At 52.0% G+C, this 20135-nt stretch overlaps 2 protein-coding genes across 5 annotated transcripts in view; one reads left to right on the top strand and one right to left on the bottom strand.

Annotated features, from left to right (window-relative positions):
• The window catches only part of LOC147092948 (proton-coupled zinc antiporter SLC30A1-like), a 73022-nt gene extending 67318 nt beyond the window's left edge, over window positions 1–5704 (top strand). Inside the window, exon 2 of the mRNA XM_085976273.1 lies at window positions 3720–5704. Coding sequence (XP_085832399.1) covers window positions 3720–4591 — 872 coding nt within the window. The 3' untranslated portion in view covers window positions 4592–5704. The remainder of the gene's footprint in view (window positions 1–3719) is intronic.
• Window positions 5705–6742: 1038 nt separating this feature from the next.
• The window catches only part of LOC147092946 (histone H3.3A), a 40411-nt gene continuing 27018 nt past the window's right edge, over window positions 6743–20135 (bottom strand). For all 4 annotated transcript variants that reach the window (XM_085976277.1, XM_085976275.1, XM_085976276.1 and 1 more), the window contains exons 2-4: window positions 15897–16053; window positions 14053–14206; window positions 6743–10671 (exon numbers count right to left, since the gene is read on the bottom strand). In XM_085976277.1, coding sequence (XP_085832403.1) covers window positions 10543–10671; window positions 14053–14206; window positions 15897–16024 — 411 coding nt within the window. In that variant the 5' untranslated portion in view covers window positions 16025–16053 and the 3' untranslated portion in view covers window positions 6743–10542. The remainder of the gene's footprint in view (window positions 10672–14052; window positions 14207–15896; window positions 16054–20135) is intronic.

The raw sequence follows: 20135 nt of genomic DNA, 5'->3' as shown, positions 1-20135 counted from the left end.
CGTGTGTGTCTCAGTGTCAGCTCCTGTACATGTACAGTACACAGCAGGTAAAAAGGAACGATTCACTCTCATCTGGCACTGTACAGCCAGTGTGTGTGTCTCAGTGTCAGCTCCTGTACATGTACAGTACACAGCAGGTAAAAAGGAACAATTCACTCTCATCTGGCACTGTACAGCCCGTGTGTGTGTCACAGTGTCAGCTCCTGTACATGTACAGTACGCAGCGGGTAAAAGGGATCGATTCACTCCCGTCTGGTACTGTACGATCCGTGTGTATCTCAGTGTCAGCTCCTGTACATGTACAGTGCGCAGTGGGTAAAAGGGAACGATTCACTCCCATCTGGTACTGTACGGGTTGTGTGTGTCTCAGTGTCAGCTCCTGTACATGTACAGTACACAGCGTGTAAAAGGGAACGACTCACTCCCGTCTGGTACTGTACAGCCCGTGTGTGTCTCAGTGTCAGCTCCTGTACATGTACAGCACACATAGCGGGTAAAAGGGAACGATTCACTCCCATCTGGTACTGTACGGGTTGTGTGTGTCTCAGTGTCAGCTCCTGTACATGTCCAGCACGCATAGCGGGTAAAAGGGAACGATTCACTCCCATCTGGTACTGTACGGCCGGTGTGTGTGTCTCAGTGTCAGCTCCTGTACAGGTACAGTACACAGCGGGTAAAAGGGAACGATTCACTACCCATCTGGTACTGTACGGCCCGTGTGTGTGTCTCAGTGTCAGCTCCTGTACATGTACAGTACACAGCGAGTAAAAGGGATCGATTCACTCCCGTCTGGCACTGTACAGCCCGTGTGTGTGTCTCAGTGTTAGCTCCTGTACATGTACAGTACGCAGCGGGTAAAAGGGAATGATTCACTCCCGTCTGGCACTGTACAGCCCGTGTGTGTGTCTCAGTGTTAGCTCCTGTACATGTACAGTACGCAGCGGGTAAAAGGGATCGATTCACTCCCGTCTGGTGCAGTACGGCCCGTGTGTGTCTCAGTGTCAGCTCCTGTACATGTACAGTACGCAGCAGGTAAAAGGGATCGATTCACTCCCGTCTGGTACTGTACAGCCCGTGTCTCAGTGTCAGCTCCTGTACATGTACAGTACGCAGCGGGTAAAAGGGATCGTTTCACTCCCATCTGGTACTGTACGGCTCGTGTGTGTGTCTCAGTGTCAGCTCCTGTACATGTACAGTACGCAGCAGGTAAAAGGGAATGATTCACTCCCGTCTGGTACTGTACGGCTCGTGTGTGTGTCTCAGTGTCAGCTCCTGTACATGTACAGCAGACACAGCGGGTTTAAGGTAATGATTCACTCCCGTCTGGTACTGTACGGCCCGTGTGTGTCTCAGTGTCAGCTCCTGTACATGTACAGTACACACAACAGGTAAAAGGGATCGATTCACTCCCGTCTGGTACTGTACAGCCCGTGTCTCAGTGTCAGCTCCTGTACATGTACAGTACGCAGCGGGTAAAAGGGAACGATTCACTCCCGTCTGGTACTGTACAGCCCGTGTCTCAATGTCAGCTCCTGTACATGTACAGTACGCAGCGGGTAAAAGGGATCGATACACTCCCGTCTGGTACTGCACGGCCCGTGTGTGTCTCAGTGTCAGCTCCTGTAAATGTACAGTACGCAGCGGGTAAAAGGGATCGATGCACTCCCGTCTGGCACTGTACGGCACGTGTGTGTCTCAGTGTCAGCTCCTGTAAATGTACAGTACGCAGCGGGTAAAAGGGAACGATTCACTCTCATCTGGGCCCGTGTGTGTGTCTCAGTGTCAGCTCCTGTACATGTACAGTACACACAACGGGTAAAAGGGATCGATTCACTCCCGTCTGGTACTGTACAGCCCATGTCTCAGTGTCATCTCCTGTACATGTACAGTACACAGCGGGTAAAAGGGAACGATTCACTCTCATCTGGCACTGTACAGCCCGTGTATGTGTATCAGTGTCAGCTCCTGTACATGTACAGCACACATAGCGGGTAAAAGGGAACGATTCACTCCCATCTGGTACTGTATGGCCCGTGTGTGTGTCTCAGTGTCAGCTCCTGTACATGTACAGTACGCAGCAGGTAAAAGGGATCGATTCACTCCCGTCTGGCACTGTACAGCCCGTGTGTGTGTCTCAGTGTTAGCTCCTGTACATGTACAGTACGCAGCGGGTAAAAGGGAATGATTCACTCCCGTCTGGTACTGTACAGCCCATGTGTGTGTCACAGTGTCAGCTCCTGTACATGTACAGCACACACAGCGGGTAAAAAGGATCGATTCACTCCCGTCTGGTACTGTACAGCCCGTGTGTGTCTCAGTGTCAGCTCCTGTACATGTACAGTACGCAGCGGGTAAAAGGGATCGATGCACTCCCGTCTGGTACTGTACGGCTCATGTGTGTCTCAGTGTCCGCTCCTGTACATGTACAGTACGCAGCGGGTAAAAGGGAACGATTCACTCCCGTCTGGTACTGTACGGCCCGTGTGTGTGTCTCAGTGTCAGCTCCTGTACATGTACAGTACACAGCGGGTAAAAGGGAATGATTCACTCTCATCTGGGCCCGTGTGCGTGCCTCAGTGTCAGCTCCTGGACATGTACAGTGCGCAGCGTGTAAAAGGGAATGATTCACTCCCGTCTGGTACTGTACGGGTTGTGTGCGTCTCAGTGTCAGCTCCTGTACATGTACAGTACACAGCGGGTAAAAGGGAACGACTCACTCCCGTCTGGTACTGTACAGCCCGTGTGTGTGTCTCAGTGTCAGCTCCTGGACATGCACAGTACGCAGCGGGTAAAAGGGATCGATGCACTCCCGTCTGGTACTGTACGGCCCGTGTGTGTGTCTCAGTGTCAGCTCCTGGACATGCACAGTACGCAGCGGGTAAAAGGGATCGATTCACTCTCATCTGGTACTGTACGGCTCGTGTGTGTGTCGCACTGTCAGCTCCTGTACATGTACAGCACGCATAGCGGGTAAAAGGGAATGATTCACTCCCATCTGGCACTGTACGGCTCGTGTGTGTGTCTCAGTGTCAGCTCCTGTACATGTACAGTACACAGCGGGTAAAAGGGAACGATTCACTCCTGTCTGGTACTGTACGGCCCGTGTGTGTGTCTCAGTGTCAGCTCCTGTACATGTACAGTACACAGCGGGTAAAAGGGAACGATTCACTCCTGTCTGGTACTGTACGGCTCGTGTGTGTGTCTCAGTGTCAGCTCCTGTACATGTACAGTACGCAGCGGGTAAAAGGGAACGATTCACTCACATCTGGCACTGTACGGCCCATGTGTGTGTCTCAGTGTCAGCTCGTGTACATGTACAGTACACAGCGGGTAAAAGGGAATGATTCACTCCCGTCTGGTACTGTACGGCCCGTGCACAGTAGCGCAAGTTACCTGCAGCCCTCTTGACCCAGGTCTGGTTTGGGAGTTTGGGAAAACTGTGTAGAAATGGGAAACTTACAGCACAGGAGGCCATTCGGCCCGTTGTGCCTGTGACAGCTCCTTGAAAGAGCAGTGGTGCTCAGTCCCGCTTCCCCGCTTTCTGTCCGTTATCCTGTAAGTTGCTCATCCTCAAGAACCTGTCCGACTGTTTTAATATTTTTTTACTTGAGCGAGAAGACACAAGAAATAAAATTCTTTGGCTTTCAGACGAGGTGTTACGCTGTCACGCCTGCCCGTCATGCCCTAACGTACTGTCTCTTTGTCTTTTTGGAATGCAGAACTTCTCAGCAAAAGGATGACGGGTGGCAGCCCGCAGGAAAACAAGGGACCGTGGGACGAAGACTTCGAGGAGCCGGCTGCGGCGTGTGAAGAGGCGCACCTCAATACGCAAGGGGTCTTCCGGCGCGCGCTGGGGGGCACTCTCGGCTCGGTCATCGTGCTGGTCAACGCGTTGACATATTACACGGTCTGGCCTCCTTGCCCCGAGGGGCGGCTGTGTTACATCCCCTGCGTCGAGGAGCCGTGCGCGCAACGCCAGCTCGATGGGCGGGGGGCCTCTTCGGACGCCGGCTCGCCGGAGTTGGCCGGGCCCTGTTGGCTGCTGTACCTGGACCCCGCTCTCGGCCTGGCGGTGGTTTCCGTCGCGCTGTGCGTCACCCGCCCCCTGCTGACCGAGGCGGCCCTCGTCCTGCTGCAGGCCGTCCCCCGGGGCCTCGACCCGGGCCGGCTGCGGGCGCGGCTGCTGCAGCTCGAGGGGGTTGTCGCCGTGCACGAGCTCCACGTGTGGCGGCTGGCGGGGAGCCGCCTGGTGGCCACAGCCCACGTCAAGTGCCGGGGGGCAGACTGCTACGCGGGGGTGGCGGGGCGGGTCAGGCTCCTCTTCCGGCAGGAGGGCATCCGCGCCACCACGGTGCAGCTCGAGTTCGGCGGGTGCGGGTCGCAGGCATCCCTGTGCGAGCTGGCGTGCGGGGCGCAGTGCGCCTTGAAGCAGTGCTGCTCGGGGGTCGGCCTGCACAGCGCGGCCCAGGACTCCGGCTGCACGAGCGAGGCCTCTAAAGGGAGGCCGAAGACTATGCTCAATGACGCTACCCAACCGCCCTCTATCAGTCTTTCAGGTTACAGTGCCGCAGAATATGAGACCAGGGTCTAATGCCGCACAACCATACTGGGCTCTCCGGCCGCACCGACAACTCATTAAACCAATGGAGAACTCAAAGCAGATCCACGGTGGTCTTGACGGTGCGAGTTGTCCTATTGGTTGGAGTAGAAGAGGAACAATTGCTTTGCTATTAGATAGAATCTACAGCACAGAAACAGGCCATTCGGCCCGCCTGCTCCGTGCCGGTGTTTCTGCTCCACTCGAGCCTCCTCCCACCCTCTTCATCTCCCCCCATCACCGTATCCTTCTATTCCTTTCTCCCTCATGTGTTTATCCAGCTTCCCCTTAAATGCATCTCTGCTCTTCGCCTCAACCACTCCCTGTGGTAGCGAGTTCCACATTCTCACCACTCTCTGGGTAAAGAAGTTTTTCCTCAATTCCCTATTGGATTTATTAGTGACGATCCTATATTGCTGGCCCTTTTATTCTGGTCTCGCCCCCAAGTGGAAACATCTTCTCCACGTCTACCCTATCGAACCCCCTTCATAATTTTAAAGACCTCGATCAGTCTTTGCTTTCTAGAGTAAAGAGCCCCAGCCTGTTCAGTCTTTCCTAATAGTTATAACCTTTCAGTTCTGGTAGCATCCTTGTAAATCTTTTTTGCACCTTTGCCAGTGCCTCGATATCCTTTTGTAATATGGAGACCAGAACTGTGCACAGTGCTCCAAGTGTGTTATAGGGAGACCAGAACTGTGCACAGTAACTCCAAGTGTGTTATAGGGAGACCAGAACTGTGCACAGTAACTCCAAGTGTGTTATATGGAGACCAGAACGGTGCACAGTATTCAGAGTTGTCCTAACCAAGGTTCTGTACAAGTTTAGCATAACTTCTCTGCTTTTCAATTGCTGTTGGGAAAGCTCAGGCATTTGTTACTGGGGTGTGCTTTTTCACCAGCATGTGGTACAGGCAATGCGACGATGACACTCTTCAATTCATCATCGCATCTGTCTACCTCCAAATCCGGTTTGCTCGCTCCAACTAGTTTTAAAAAAAGTTCCCCATTAAAAGTTCAATTTAAACAAAATACATGTAACATTGTTTAGATTTAAGCAGTTAAAAAAAACTGCGGATGTCGTTATTAATAAAAGTAATATATACACTGACGGTGTGCGCCTGTGTGTGCATCGCACCATTGTCCAGTCCCGTTCAGCCCCCTCGTCTCCTAGAGGTGCGGACTCTCGCCGGGGCACGAGTCCCTCAGGTGCCTGGCTGCCCCCGGTACCTCGCAAGTGGTCACTTTTCAAGCAGGTAGGGCACGTGATCAGTTGAGGGGGAGAAAAAGGGACAATCACAACCAAATCTCCCCGTCCCCCCTTGATGATCACCGGACAGCCACACATTTGTTGAGGATGGGGGCAATTGAAAATTTCAAAACGGAGATGAATAAGATTTTTACACGAGCAAAATACTGCGGATGTTCTGAAATAATAACAGAAAATGCAGCATCCGTGGAGAAACAGAATTAACTTTTCAGGTCTGGGACCCTTCATCAGAACTGGAAAAAGCTGGAGATGTAACAGATATTAAGTAGCTGCAGAGGCGAGGAAGGAATTGAAGGAACATTCTGTGGTAGGGAAGAGGCAGGAAAGATAAAATGTTTCAAATGGGGATGGCAAAATCATACAGCATGAAAAATGGGGGCAGGGGTTATAGTCTGAAATTGTTGCACTCAATGTTGAGTCCAGAAGGCTGTAAAGTGCCGAATCGAAAGATGAGGTGCTGTTCTTCGAGCTTCATTGGAACAGTGTAAGAGGCCGAGGATGGAGAGGTCAGAGTGGGAGTGGAGCGGAGAATTAAAATGACAGGCGACCGGAAGCTCGGGGTCACCCTTACGGACTGAATGGAGGTGTTCCACAAAGCGGTCACCCAATCTGCGTTTGGTCTCCCCTTTTGTGGGGTAAAGGTGTCAAGGGTTACAAGATGGAGTTAAGATACAGATCAGCCGTGGTCGAATTGATTGGCGGAAGCAGGGTTCGAGGGGCAGAGTGGCCTCCTCCTGCCACAGTTTGGTCGGGTGGGGAGGGAACAGTACTCCAGAGGAGAGAGCCACGCGAGACGGCAGGACACTGGGCCGATCCACCTCGGAGAAAGACGGAACAACTTGCGATTTCAACACCACAAAAAAAAGCCACACTTCACCATTTTGTTTCACACTTTTAATAGTAATGTGTACAAGAGAGTCAGAGAGAGAAAACAGCAGAGGCACAGAAAGGACAGGAGACACACCATGAATACAGAGGAAGAAATCTCTTCAGAAAGACAAATACAAACAGGTTTAGAATTTTTTTTTTTTTTTTTTTTTTTTAAACACACAAAAAAAAACCTTTCTACAAACATTTTTTTTTCTACAGTGTAGTTGATATTAAAGGTTCAAAAACTGGATTATATAAAATACCCTGGACTGTGCTGTGAACTAGAGAAGCTCGTGCTGCAAGTGTGGGAGGCACTTTTTAAACAAATGGCGGACAGGGCGAGCGCAGGCAAGAAGAGAACCACAAAGGAGCGTTGGAAAAGAGATGGGAGCCATTTCCCTGAAAGAATTCTTAGAAAAAAGTTCTGCTCAAAGTAACATTAATGCTGGGGATTTCAGGCATTCCAGGGCAGCTACAGCACGGGTTAGATACAGAGTAAAGCTCCCTCTACACTGTCCCATCAAACACTCCCAGGGCAGGTACAGCACGGGTTAGATACAGAGTAAAGCTCCCTCTACACTGTCCCATCAAACACTCGCAGGGCAGGTGCAGCACGGGTTAGATACAGAGTAAAGCTCCCTCTACACTGTCCCATCAAACACTCCCAGGGCAGGTACAGCACAGGTTAGATACAGAGTAAAGCTCCCTCTACACTGTCCCATCAAACACTCCCAGGGCAGGTACAGCACAGGTTAGATAGAGAGTAAAGCTCCCTCTACAGTGGCCCATCGGTACAGCACGGGTTAGATACAGAGTAAAGCTCCCTCTACACTGTCCCATCAAACACTCCCAGGGCAGGTACAGCACGGGTTAGATAGAGTAAAGCTCCCTCTACACTGTCCCATCAAACACTCCCAGGACAGGTACAGCACAGGGTTAGATACAGGGTAATGCTCCCTCTGCACTGTCCCCATCAAACACTCCCAGGGCAGGTTAAATAAAAAATAAAGCTCCCTCTGCACTGTCCCAACAAGTTACCCCAGCCCCAATCTCAGGAGAGCTCCCCTGAATGCACCGGGTTGAAATTTTTCCATTTCTCTCACTGACCATCCTGTGGAAAGACCAATTAACATCAGTTGTGCTGTCAACCCATGCCCGCCTGGACAGAGGCTGCCCAACTCCAGCTCACATGGGACCCTTAACAGTCAGCAGACTAAGGAGATTTTCATCTCGTCAGTGTAGGCTGGATTTGATCAAGGGGGGTCCCAAAAGTGAAAGGTCAGTGGCCGATCCTGCCCGCCCCCGTAAGAGATCTTTGTTTTGGGGTGGGAAAACTCTAAGTGACTGTCCACCCACGGTGTATGCTGTGCGTCAGGCTGGAAGGAAGATAACTCGAGTGACCTTTTTACAAACAGCCGCCCACACAGATGAGAGTTACATATTGACTCGGGCTGTCCAAGCTTCTGAAACAGTCCCGACGGGCAATATTTGGGACTGTGACTTATTTCCCAATTGCCACAGAATTCAGTCACCAGTCCCCCATCCTTCCTCGATCCCGTGTCACACCCTCTGACCTTCGACGTGTCAGTCACGGCGTTTTATTTTTGCGTGACGTCAATTTATTCAGTAAATTTTGTTTTGTTAAAGAGAGAAATGGATTAAAATCTGCAGTTGGAGGCAGCCATTTTGTGCAGAATCTGCCCTCGCGGTGACAAAATGGCAGACAGCGCTTTCCCATTCAAGATGGTGCCAGAGGAGAGCGAAATTAAAAGAAAAATTGCTTCCCCCACGCTGCCCGAGCAAGAGTTTGAAAAATTAAAAAGTAAACCTCGCGACAGACACCTGAAAAAAAAAAGTAATCATTCAGATGTGTTCCCAATCTGCTTTAAACAATTGGGCTCGCTCAAGCCAGGATGGTCGAGCCAACCTCAGGCAGCAATAGTTTGTCCTCTCACAGCATGGAGGAATATGATAAGCACCCTTTGTCATTGCTGAATTTCTTTTAAATTATCATGAACAGTGTAACACATTTAGCAATGGAAAAAGTTTTTTTTTTGCTGTAGTATAAAATTTATTATAAAATTCCTGGTACCCATTGCTACAATAGGGTGGGGTTCAGCCTACTGAAGCTGCTGTGTCCACGGTGAGAGGGGCAAACCTGATAGACAGCGGCCAATTGATTTAGTGCCAAGGGGGACAATTTTTTTGCCCCGGGGGAAGGGAGAGGCGGGGAGAGAACGGCGCTTGAAGCACCGCGACCGACGGGGCTTGCGGACCAAGCGCTGGAGAGTGGGATTAGGCTGGATAGCTTTTCCACCTCCCCCCAACCCTCGGCCGGCACAGACACGACGGGCCGAAGGGCCTCCTCCTCCTCCTCCGACAATCTCGATGAATTCAAAGTCGAAGCTGCATTCTCTTCCTCCGCTGCGCACCCCTGCCCCCTCCAAACGCCCGGGGTAAGAGGTCAGACACGAAAGAAAAAATCCACGTGCCGTTTACAAAGGCGCAGCTCGGAAGCGCGGGCGATGCTCCCTCCCCTCATGGGCGCCGCGCCGAGACCGCTTGAGCGAGGCGCTCCTCCTTCCCGTGACGCGCGTCAATTCGTAACGTTGACGCGGGAAGGGGTGGGGGCGTCGAGCGCCAGGAGTGAGGGAACACCAGAAGAGGTGGAGGTGGGGAAAGAAATCAAGAATGAAAGAAATAAAGAGAGAGGGGGATTTGTGGCCAGGTGGGACAGACATTGTGCTGGGCTCCTGCACTCCCCTCCCTGACCGCCAGATGTCCGTAGCGCAGCCTGCAGCGCCACCTCACGGCGGCGGGCGGGTACTGCAGCAAAAACGACGCAACGACAAAAAAAACCCCAGCGGCGGACCGCGGTCACTTGCCACACTTCCCGACAGATTTCCCCCACCTTCCCCTCATCTCCTACCTGGGGTGGGGTCGGCAGATTAAAGTCGACCACAAGACGAACCTCAAATGGGGGCGGAGGGAGGGAAAGCGCCCTCCACCCCCCTCCTTCGGTTGTTTCCAGACCGCCTCCTCCCCCTTCGGCTGTTTCCGGAACCCCGCCTCCTCCCCCTTCGGTTGTCTCCGGAACCCCACCTCCGCCCCCTTCGGCTGTTTCCAGACCTCCTCCTCCTCCTCCCACCCCTTCGGCTGTTTCCGGACGATTCAAAATGGCCGCGGCGCTCGCCTGAAACAAGGCAAAGGCGGACGGCCGAGGGACGGGCGCAGGCGCAGTCGACCGGCCGGTAGTTGAGTCTGGCGCGGGGAGGCTTTTAAAAAAAAACACGTGGGCCGGCAGTCCGCGCAGGGGAGTCGGACGGCAGTCTGCGCAGTCGGACCTGGCGGGAAAGGGAAGCGCACGACGTCCCACACTTGACGAAAGCAGCGAGCCCGAACAATTCATCCGAGTGAGTGAGTGTGTGTGGAGAGAGAGAGAGAGAGAGAGAGAAAGAAAGAAAATTATATATAATATATATATCTCTGGTTTTGAGAAACCCAGAATCCCCACCCCACGAAGGAATTAAAACAGCGACAAGTTTTCACAGAGTAAACATGGCCGCCGCGCAACCGCCAGAGAGAGCGAGCGGCGGAAAAATCTACAACGGTCGACAGGACTACTGACAACGCGGCGGCGGAGGAAAACTTTGGCGACGACGCGGCCTCCTGCCACCACCCCCTCCCCCCGCCGCCCCACACACACCCCCAACCACCTGCTCCGCCCGGCGTGGTGGTGACTGGAGGAGGGGGGGGAAAGGAGGGAGAGGGAGAGGAGGAAGAGAGGTTCTTTTTTTCTTTCGTTCCTCTTAAGCCCGCTCCCCGCGGATGCGGCGCGCTAGCTGGATGTCCTTGGGCATGATGGTGACCCGCTTGGCGTGAATGGCGCACAGGTTGGTGTCCTCGAAGAGACCCACCAGGTAGGCTTCGCTCGCCTCCTGCAAAACACACACACACAACAAAATGAAAAAAAAGAGAAAATGTTTCCAAAAACATAGAAGATAGGAGCAGGAGTAGGCCATTCGGCCCCTCGAGCCTGCTCCGCCATTCAATGAGATCATGGCTGATCATCCAAATTCAGTACCCTGTCCCTGCCTTCTCCCCATACCCCTTGATCCCTTTAGCCTTAAGAAACATATCCAACTCCTTCTTGAATATATTTAATGAATTGGCCTCTACTGCCTTCTGTGGTAGAGAATTCCACAGGTTCACCACTCTCTGGGTGAAGAAATTCCTCCTCATCTCAGTCCTAAATGGCTTACCCCTTATCCTTAGACTGTGACCCCTGGTTCTGGACTCCCCGGCCATCGGGAACATCCTTCCTGCATCTAGTCTGTCTAGTCCTGTCAGAATTTTAAAAGAAAGGAAGGAAGGAAAACAACGGTTAGAGGCAAAGGGCAACGCCCGATGACGATATCGAAAAAGTTCATACCAACAGGAGGAGGCCATTTGGCCCCTCAAGTCTGCTCTGTCATTCATCAAGATTATGGCTGATCTTCTACCTCATCTCCACCTTCCCGCATTATCCCCATATCCCTTCGTTCCCAAAAATCTATCGATCTCTGTCTTGAATAGACTCAACGACCGAGCCTCCACAGCCCTCTGGGGTAGAGAATTCCAAAGATTCACCGCCCTCTGTGAAGAAATTCCTCCTCATCTCAGTCCTAAATGGCCGACCCCTTATTCTGAGACTGTGACTCCTGGTTCTAGACTCCCCAGCCAGGGGAAACATCCTCCCTGCATCTATCCCATCAAGCCCTGTAAGAATTTTATAGTTTCAATTAGATCACCTCTCATTCTTCTAAACTCTAGAGAATATAGGCCTAGTCTACTCAGTCTCTCCTCATTAGGACAATCCCCCCATCCCAGGAATCAGTCTGGTGAACCTTCGTTGCACTCGCCCGAAGGCAAATATGTCTTTCCTCTGGTAAGGAGACCAGAACTGTGCAGTACTCCAGGTGTGGCCTCACCAATGCCCTGTATAACTGTAGCAAGACTTCTTTACCCTTATACTCTAATCCCTTTGTAACAAAAGCTAACATACCATTTGCTTTCCCAATTGCTTGCTGTACCTGCATGCTAACCTTCTGCGATTCTGCTTTTTTTGTTTTTCCTACCGAAGTGGACGACTCATCTTATATAATCGAAAAACAAACCATCTTCGTCAACAGGGTCTCCACGGACATGACGGGCCGAGTGGCCTCCTCCTGTGCAGTAAATTTCTATGATTTCAGTGACGCCATTGGCCCAGTGGAGGCCACAACTCAGGGCTGTCCTGGGACGAGCCCATCCAGCACACAGTGTATAAACAAGAACATAAGAATTACATAGAAACATAGAAGATAGGAGCAGGAGTAGGCCATTCGGCCCCTCGAGCCTGCTCCGCCATTCAATGAGATCATGGCTGATCATCCAAACTCAGTACCCGGTCCCTGCCTTCTCCCCATATCCCTTGATTCCTTTAGCCTTAAGAAATATATCCAACTCCTTCTTGAATATATTTAATGAATTGGCCTCAACTGCCTTCTGTGGTAGAGAATTCCACAGGTTCACCACTCTCTGGGTGAAGAAATTCCTCCTCATCTCTGTCCTAAATGGCTTACCCCTTATCTTTAGACTGTGGCCCCTGGTTCTGGACTCCCCCGCCATCGGGAACATCCTTCCTGCATCTAGTCTGTCCAGTCCTGTTAGAATTTTATAAGTTTAAATGCGATCCCCTCTCATTCTTCTAAACTCCAGCGAATATAAACCCAATCGAATTAGGAGCAAGAGTAGGCCAGACGTCCCCTCGAGCCTGCTCCACCATTCAATAAGATCATGGCTGATCTTCGACCTCAACTCCACTTTCCCGCCCGATCCCCATATCCCTCGATTCCCCGAGAGTCCAAAACTCTTATCTCAGTCTTGAATATACTCAACAACTGAGCCTCCACAGCCCTCTGGGGCAGAGAATTCCAAAGATTCACCGCCCTCTGAGTGAAGAAATTCCTCCTCATCTCAGTCCTAAATGGCCGACCCCTTATCCTGAGACTGTGCCCCCTGGTTCTAGACTCTCCAGCCAGGGGAGAAAGCCCAGGGGGCACCAGCCGAGGTCATCTGTAGCGCCCTGGATGCCGGAGATGAGCCCGCGTGGCTCAGTATCGCAGCGGTAATCTGTTGCAATGGCAACAAGCAACCACCCTCGTGTTCTCGGACATCAGCCCAATGCCCTCGACCGTACCACTGCATCACGCCCAAGGCCGGCGATTTGTAGGACCACACAACGAGGGAGAATCCCAGAAACCCATGTAATAAACCAAAAAAAGCGATCTTACTCCATTACTGTAACCCAGTGGGTCCTGAACTACGACCCGCTCCCTGCAGACCGGTACGGGGTCCTCAGACTCGTATCTGAAGCGGGGCAGCCTCTGCACTATTTCAGATTAAAACAGCTGGGCTAGAAATAGCATTGAAAAATAACATGGAACAGTTACAGCCCAACCCAACTCAAACACCTCCTCCCCCCCCCACCCCTCGCCCCCTCATGGCCTAGGCAGCTGTTGCTGCTGGGTGAGCTTCATTCCCAACTGAGCATCTCGGTCGTCAACAGGATTACTTCAAGTGGCACTACCAGAGTGGACCAAAACCAAAAGCAGCTTCTGCACTCATGGCCCAAGTCCAACATTTCATCTAAACGTGCAGCAGGAGCTGCTGGAAAGTGAGATTCGTCTTTGAAACCTAGGGATGGTCCGGGAATGCCCAACACTGCGGAAGGGGTGGGGGGGGGGGGGCACACAGGGACGCCCACAGCTTTGGTTCCCTCTGTTTGCTCAGTTTCCCAGCCGAGTGGCAGAAAGCATAAGCTGTGACATCTCCCGCAAGGAGACCAAAGCGAAGAGTCAGACCCAGCAGGCCCTGCCAGTGTGGGAGGCAAGGAATATGGTCCTGCTACGCCAGGCGGGCAAGGAAAACCGGATACTTGGGAAAATAGGAGGAAAATCACCCAAAGGGCTTCATTAAAAGCCTCTGAATCCAGTTAATCTCCAATAGGCTTTGTCAAATAAAGGAGGCCAAGAGTTCAACCATATTCCTCATCCTTGGTTGGTCAACAACACATTTAACCCACTCCCAAGCCCTGGGCCTGGCCCACACCCGAGGAGGGGCGTGACCTCTATGTGGGGTTTTCTTGGCGATGCAGCAGGGAGTTGCAAGGGTCAGACTCCCCACAGGTGCCCACACCTCCAACTAACGACGGGAAGGTTGAACCCAGTACCCGGGGGGGGCGAGGCTCACCTGGAGAGGGGCGGCCCCACTTCCTACATTGGTGGTTTAGTCCGTACCTGGAGGGCGCCGATTGCCGCGCTCTGGAAGCGAAGGTCCGTCTTGAAGTCCTGCGCGATTTCGCGCACCAGGCGCTGGAAGGGCAGCTTGCGGATCAGTAGCTCAGTAGATTTCTGGTAACGGCGGATCTCTCGCAGGGCCACGGTCCCGGGCCTGGAAACAAGACAGAACGGCAGGCGCCAGCTTTAGAAAACAACTCAATCGAAACCCGATTCCCACCGCGCAGGACATGGCAACGGTTCTCCGGGTGACCCCAGCCCCACCACCCTCGAGAGAAAGGACTCTGGCAGCTGCTTCGCAGGAGTGGGGTGGGGGGGCAGGGGGAGGGGACAGCACCTCATCCAAGTGGCCTTTCATTACAACAACTTGTATTTATATAGCGCCTTTAACGTAGTAAAACTGCCCATGTCGCTGCACAGGAGTATTTTAACAAATTTGACACCGATCCACATAAGGATATATTAGGGCAGGTGAACAAAAGCTTGGTCAAAGAGGTCGGTTTTAAGGAGCGTCTTAAAGGAGGAGAGAGGCGGAGAGGTTTAGGGAGGGAATTCCAGAGCTTGGGGCCCAGGTGGCTGAAGGCACGGCCACCAAAGGTTGAGCGATTACAATCAGGGATGCTCAAGAGGGCAGAATTAGAGGAGCGCAGATATCTCAGGGGGGTTGTGGGGCTGAAGGAGATTACAGAGATAGGAAGGGGGCGAGGGCCACGGAGGGATTTGAAAACAAAGATGAGAATTTTGAAATCGAGGCGCTGCTTAACCGGGAGCCAATGTAGGTCAGCAAAAACAGGGGTGATGAGCGAGCGGGACTTGGTGCGAGTTTTGGATGACCTCAAGTTTACATAAGGTGGAATGTGGGAGGCCAGCCAGGAGTTCGTTGGAATAGTCAAGTCTAGAGGTAACAAAGGCAGGGATGAGGGTTTCAGCAGTGGATGAGCTGAGGCAAGGGCGGAGACAGGCGATGTTACGGAGGTGGAAGTAGGCGGTCTTTGTTATGATGCGGAAGCTTATTTCAGGGTCAAATATGACATCTGGTTCAGCCTCAGACAGATGTTAGGGAGAGGGATGGAGTCAGTGGGTGGGGAACGAAAACAATGGTTTCGGTCTTCCCAATATTTAATTGGAGAAAACTTTTGCTCATCCAGAACTGGATGCCGGACAAGCAGTCTGACAATTTAGACACTGTGGAGGGGTCGAGAGAAGCGGTGGTGAGGTAGAGCTGGGTGTCGTCAGCGTACATGTGGAAACTGAGGCTGTGTTTTAGGATGATGTCGCCGAGGGGCAACATGTAGATAAGAAATAGAAGGGGGCCAAGGATAGATCCTTGGGGGACACCAGAGGTAATGGAGCGGGAGCGGGAAGAGAAGCCATTGCAGGTGATTCTCTGGTTATGATTAGAAAAGAATGGAACCAGGCGAGTGCAGTCCCACCCAGCTGGACGACGGTGGAGAGGTGTTGGAGAAGGATGGAGTGGTCAACCGTGTCAAAGGCTGCAGAGAAGTCAAGGCGGCCAAGGAGGGACAGTTTACTTTTGTCACAGTCACAAAGGGTGTCATTTGTGACTTTGACGAGAGCCGTTTCGGTACTGTGGCAGGGGTAAGAGTTTAGTGAGAGTGTCAACAGGCTTTGTTTGCAGAAGGCATTGCAGTCAAGCCCAACCTTGTCCTCACCCGAGAATTCCAGCAGGGGGTCCCCTTAGTGATCAGGAGCGGGGTGGCTCTCTCCTACCCACTGGAGCGGAGCTAATTATCTCATCATCATCATCCGCACGCAGGCTCCCACCTCCCCCCACCCCCCCACCCCCGCCCACCAGAATAAAGCACTTTCAGCACATGATTCACCTGTAACGGTGAGGCTTCTTGACGCCTCCGGTGGACGGCGCACTCTTGCGCGCTGCTTTCGTGGCCAGTTGCTTACGGGGGGCCTTCCCGCCAGTAGATTTACGAGCCGTCTGCTTGGTACGAGCCATGTTCCACCTTCAGTACACGGCACAGCTTCCTAAACACAAGAGGGGTGCCAGTTAGAGAATGACAGTTTCACCGAGCCCTTGCAGGAAGGACGTCTGCATTCCTTTCAAAACCACCGCGTGTAATACAGAGTGGTTCTAAATGCATTTAATACACACACGTATGTATCATAGTATGTCGCAAGGTGTCTCAGCATCATCTGCACGCTTGCTGTGCGTAAATTGATTGCCACGCTTTCCTACTTTACAACAGTGACTACACTTCAAAAGTACGTCATTGCCCTGAGACGGTGAAAAGCACTAGAGAAATGCAAGTGCTTTCAGCGATAACATCGCGCAATTACTCTTTCAAGTCAAGAACAGACCTCCATGCAGGCTCGACAGCCACACTCCCTGCGGACCCACTGCACCAGGGCAAAGCCCCCAGCACCCAGAGTTTGGCCTCCAGCCCGCTAACACGCATAGGCCAGCGACCAGAGCTGGGGCCCCGTGGTTCAGCTCACTGAGCCACCAGCCAAGAACATTTTGTTGTCTGGAAAGAAAAGCCACGCAGATCGGGGAGGGCATAGAATCAATCTCCAGTCCGCGCCGAGATAACCTATCTGGTGGCTGCAAGTGACAAGGGAAGGAAAAAGGAGGGGCAAATAACCATCCATGGTCCCCATACCCGACGGCACCCCAGCAAGCGCCGCTGGGTAGCACACCGATGCAGACACCAGGAGGCAACAACAACACTGTCCAGGCTTATGCATAGGGAGAATGGCCACTTGCACAAGGCACTGGAAGGAACTGTGCTCCAGCGAGGAGTCAGCATCATTTCCCTCGCCCACAATACTGGCTTCCAGCCATCCCTCCCCAGTCGCAACACTCAGGCACTGCACTTCCTTCTAACTCTTTGTTTTATATAAAATTGAACTCGCCTTACAGTTGCAGACGGATTGTAAAAAGGAATGAGGAAGTGCAGAGAGACCTGGGCGTCCTTGTGCACCAGTCGCTGAAGGTAAGCATGCAGGTGCAGCAGGCGGTTAAGGCGGCAAATGGTATGTTGGCCTTCGTAGCGAGAGGGTTCCAGTACAAGAACAAGGATGTCTTGCTGCAGTTGTACAGGGCCTTGGTGAGGCCACACCTTGAGTATTGGGTGCAGTTTTGGTCGCCTTATCTGAGGAAGGACGTTCTTGCCATGGAGGGAGTGCAGCGAAGATTCACCAGACTGATACCTGGGATGGCAGGAATGATGTATGAGGAAAGATTGTGTCGATTGGGCTTGTATTCGCTGGAGTTCAGAAGAATGAGAGGGGATCTCATCGAAACTTATAAAATTCTGTCAGGTCTGGACAGGCTAGATGCAGGAAGGATGTTTCTGATGGCTGGGGAGTCCAGAACCAGGGGTCATAGTCTAAGGATAAGGGGTAAGCCATTTAGGACAGAGATGAGGAGGAATTTCTTCACCCAGAGAGTGGTGAACCTGTGGAATTCTCTGCCACAGAGGGCGGTGGAGGCCAGTTCATTAAATGTATTCAAGAAAGAGTTGGATATATTTCTTAAGGCTAAAGGGATCAAGGGATATGGGGAGAAAGCAGGGACAGGATACTGAATTTGGATGATCAGCCATGATCTCATTGAATGGCGGAGCAGGCTCGAGGGGCCGAATGGCCTACTCCTGCTCCTATCTTCTATGTTACTATCCTTGATGGGGGAAAACACGAGAGAATTAACGATAAATTGGGAGAATTCGATAAATATGTGAAGCAGAGGAAGATGCAGGTGGATTAATTTTGGAATGCGCTTTGGAAAGTAAGCTCAAGACACGATGGGTCAAATGGCCTCCTTCTATGCTGCAAATTTCTGTGGTTCTAATCCAGCTCCCTCGCACCCATGATCCAGACGGCATCTCTACTGATGTTAATCCGGTTCCCCAACACCGTCAGGCTCAGTAATGGCACACAGCCAGCGCCCAGGGAGAGCGGGCCATTCTTGTGGAACACATTGGTCACTTCATCTGCAGGAGGCTTAAAGATGGTGACCACAAGGCGGAGCAACATCCCAAAACACCCCAGTCAGTCAGCAATCTCCTTCAGAAAAATCGGCCTGCCTCAAAATTCCAAGCACTCATCCAGGTGCAACCAGTAGCTTATGTAATTTTTTTTTGGTTGGAAAAAGCAAGCAAGCAAACCACAAGAAACGTCAGATGCTGCTCATCACCCCAAGCAAGAGGGCAACCCACAGCCCTGGCGCTGAATGCTCCCTTGCCACCATCGGCAGCGATCAGACTCGACAGCAAGGCTGCGTCGAGAGATCAAGATAAACATCTGGAGGAAGTAGCAGCCGGAAAGGGGGGGGGCCCAGTGACAGACACAACCAGCATCTATCTCCCACCTTAAACTGCCACCATTTCAGAGCGGGCCTCTGCAAACTTTCCGGCATCAACCGAGATTAAACACGTGGCGCAAACCCCTCGTCAGCTGCAAGTCAGCTCGGATATTCCACAGGTTCGGGATAGATAAAACCGTGAGCAGTACACCAGGTTTTCATTCAATCTCCACCCACCGGGAGGAGTCCCACTGTCGCTGCTAGATTTTTTTTTTTTAAAAAGGAAGGCCAGTTATTTCTCGAACGTTCTATTAAATCTCGTCATCAGCACAAAATATATTTGAGAAAGGAGAAGAAATAGGTGGTGATGGTAGGAAAGCAGTTGGGGCGGGGTAAAGGGCGGAGACAGTCAACGCAACAACTCCCCAGGTTACTTTTCTCCACCCATCTCCCTCCCTGTGGGCCGTGCACGGCCCAGCAACCCCCCACCGAACCACAACATTTAATTTGGTAATAAATGAGCTGCCTTGCAAAGTTAGGCTCAGAAACTCCTCCCAGCCTGCAGCCTCCCACCCTCACCCCTGACATAAAAGGATACTTGTACAAGTTCCTCTCCTCTCTCTAATCTACAATCAAAAATAGCAGCAACTTTGCGGTGTGATTTTTTTTTTTTTTTAATTACGAAACTAATTAATGACTTTTCCACCCTCAAGTCAACTGTTAAAGATCTCTGCGCTCCTCCAATTCTGGCCTTTCACATCCCTGATTTTAATCACAGCCATTGGCGGCCGTGCCTTCAGCCGCCTGGGCCCCGAGCTCTGGAATTCCCTCCCTAAACCGCTCCGCCTCTCTCCTCCTTTAAGACGCTCCTTAAAACCGACCTCTTTGACCAAGCTTTTGGTCGCCTGTCCTAATATCTCCTGATGTGGCTCGGGGTCAAATGTTGTTTTACGACACTCCCGTGAAGCGCCTTGGGACGTTTTATTACGTTATAAAGGCGCTGTATAAAATGCAAGTTGTTGTTGGACCGGATGGCTTGGTACAGATGCAGTGCGCATGCTTCCAATACATTCCAGCTCATTTCTGACGCAAGTCTCACAAGATGAAGGATTAAATCAACTGCTTCCTGTCCCTGTTTTCTCCCCGGGAGACAAGAGCATCGCTGGGATATGGGTTCTGCAAGCATCTGCCAACCTTGCTACCTCACCCAAGTGGCCGCTGCTCAAGCACAAGTCCAGATCGAATGTGCTGGCAGGCTATTCGACTGTGGCAGACATCACAGTCACTGATCCTGGCTGTATTTCGGCCAACTCAGCCACAGACCAGGGTTCAAACCTGGGAACTTCCTGATCTGTCTGGCCCCATGTCACATCTGGGAGTGCATGTCCCCACTGCACCATGATGGGATACTCAGAACAGGCTTTAAATGGACTTGGCCACGACAAAGATCAACAGGCAGAGAAAAAGACCACATTCCCCAGAGCCTCAATCCCAAAGCTCTCCCCATCTCTCCCATCGGAAAATCCAATTCCACTGTTGTGTAACTCACTCCGATCACAGCGAGAAGGACAGGCGGGAGTTCGAAGCCCCTCACAACCCCGTCCAGTGCTGTGTCATAGGTGGCCACCGGCAATCCAGAGATCTCAAATGGGGCCGAACCAATCGGTTGAGGTTGGACGTTGATTGGGCTTGTGCCAGGATCCCTTGTGCACACACGCCATACACTGCGCCAACCCATCACCATCCTCTCTCTCTGGAATGCAAACAAACATACACTTGTTCCACAGGTAACGGGCACCCGTGG

Source organism: Somniosus microcephalus, unplaced genomic scaffold, assembly GCF_052327205.1.
Source record: "Somniosus microcephalus isolate GS21.2 unplaced genomic scaffold, FLI_Smic_1.0 unresolved_chr2, whole genome shotgun sequence".
NCBI lineage: Eukaryota > Metazoa > Chordata > Chondrichthyes > Squaliformes > Somniosidae > Somniosus > Somniosus microcephalus.
The sequence above is the reverse complement of the archived record's forward strand: the minus strand, read 5'-3'. Positions and strand labels throughout refer to the sequence as shown.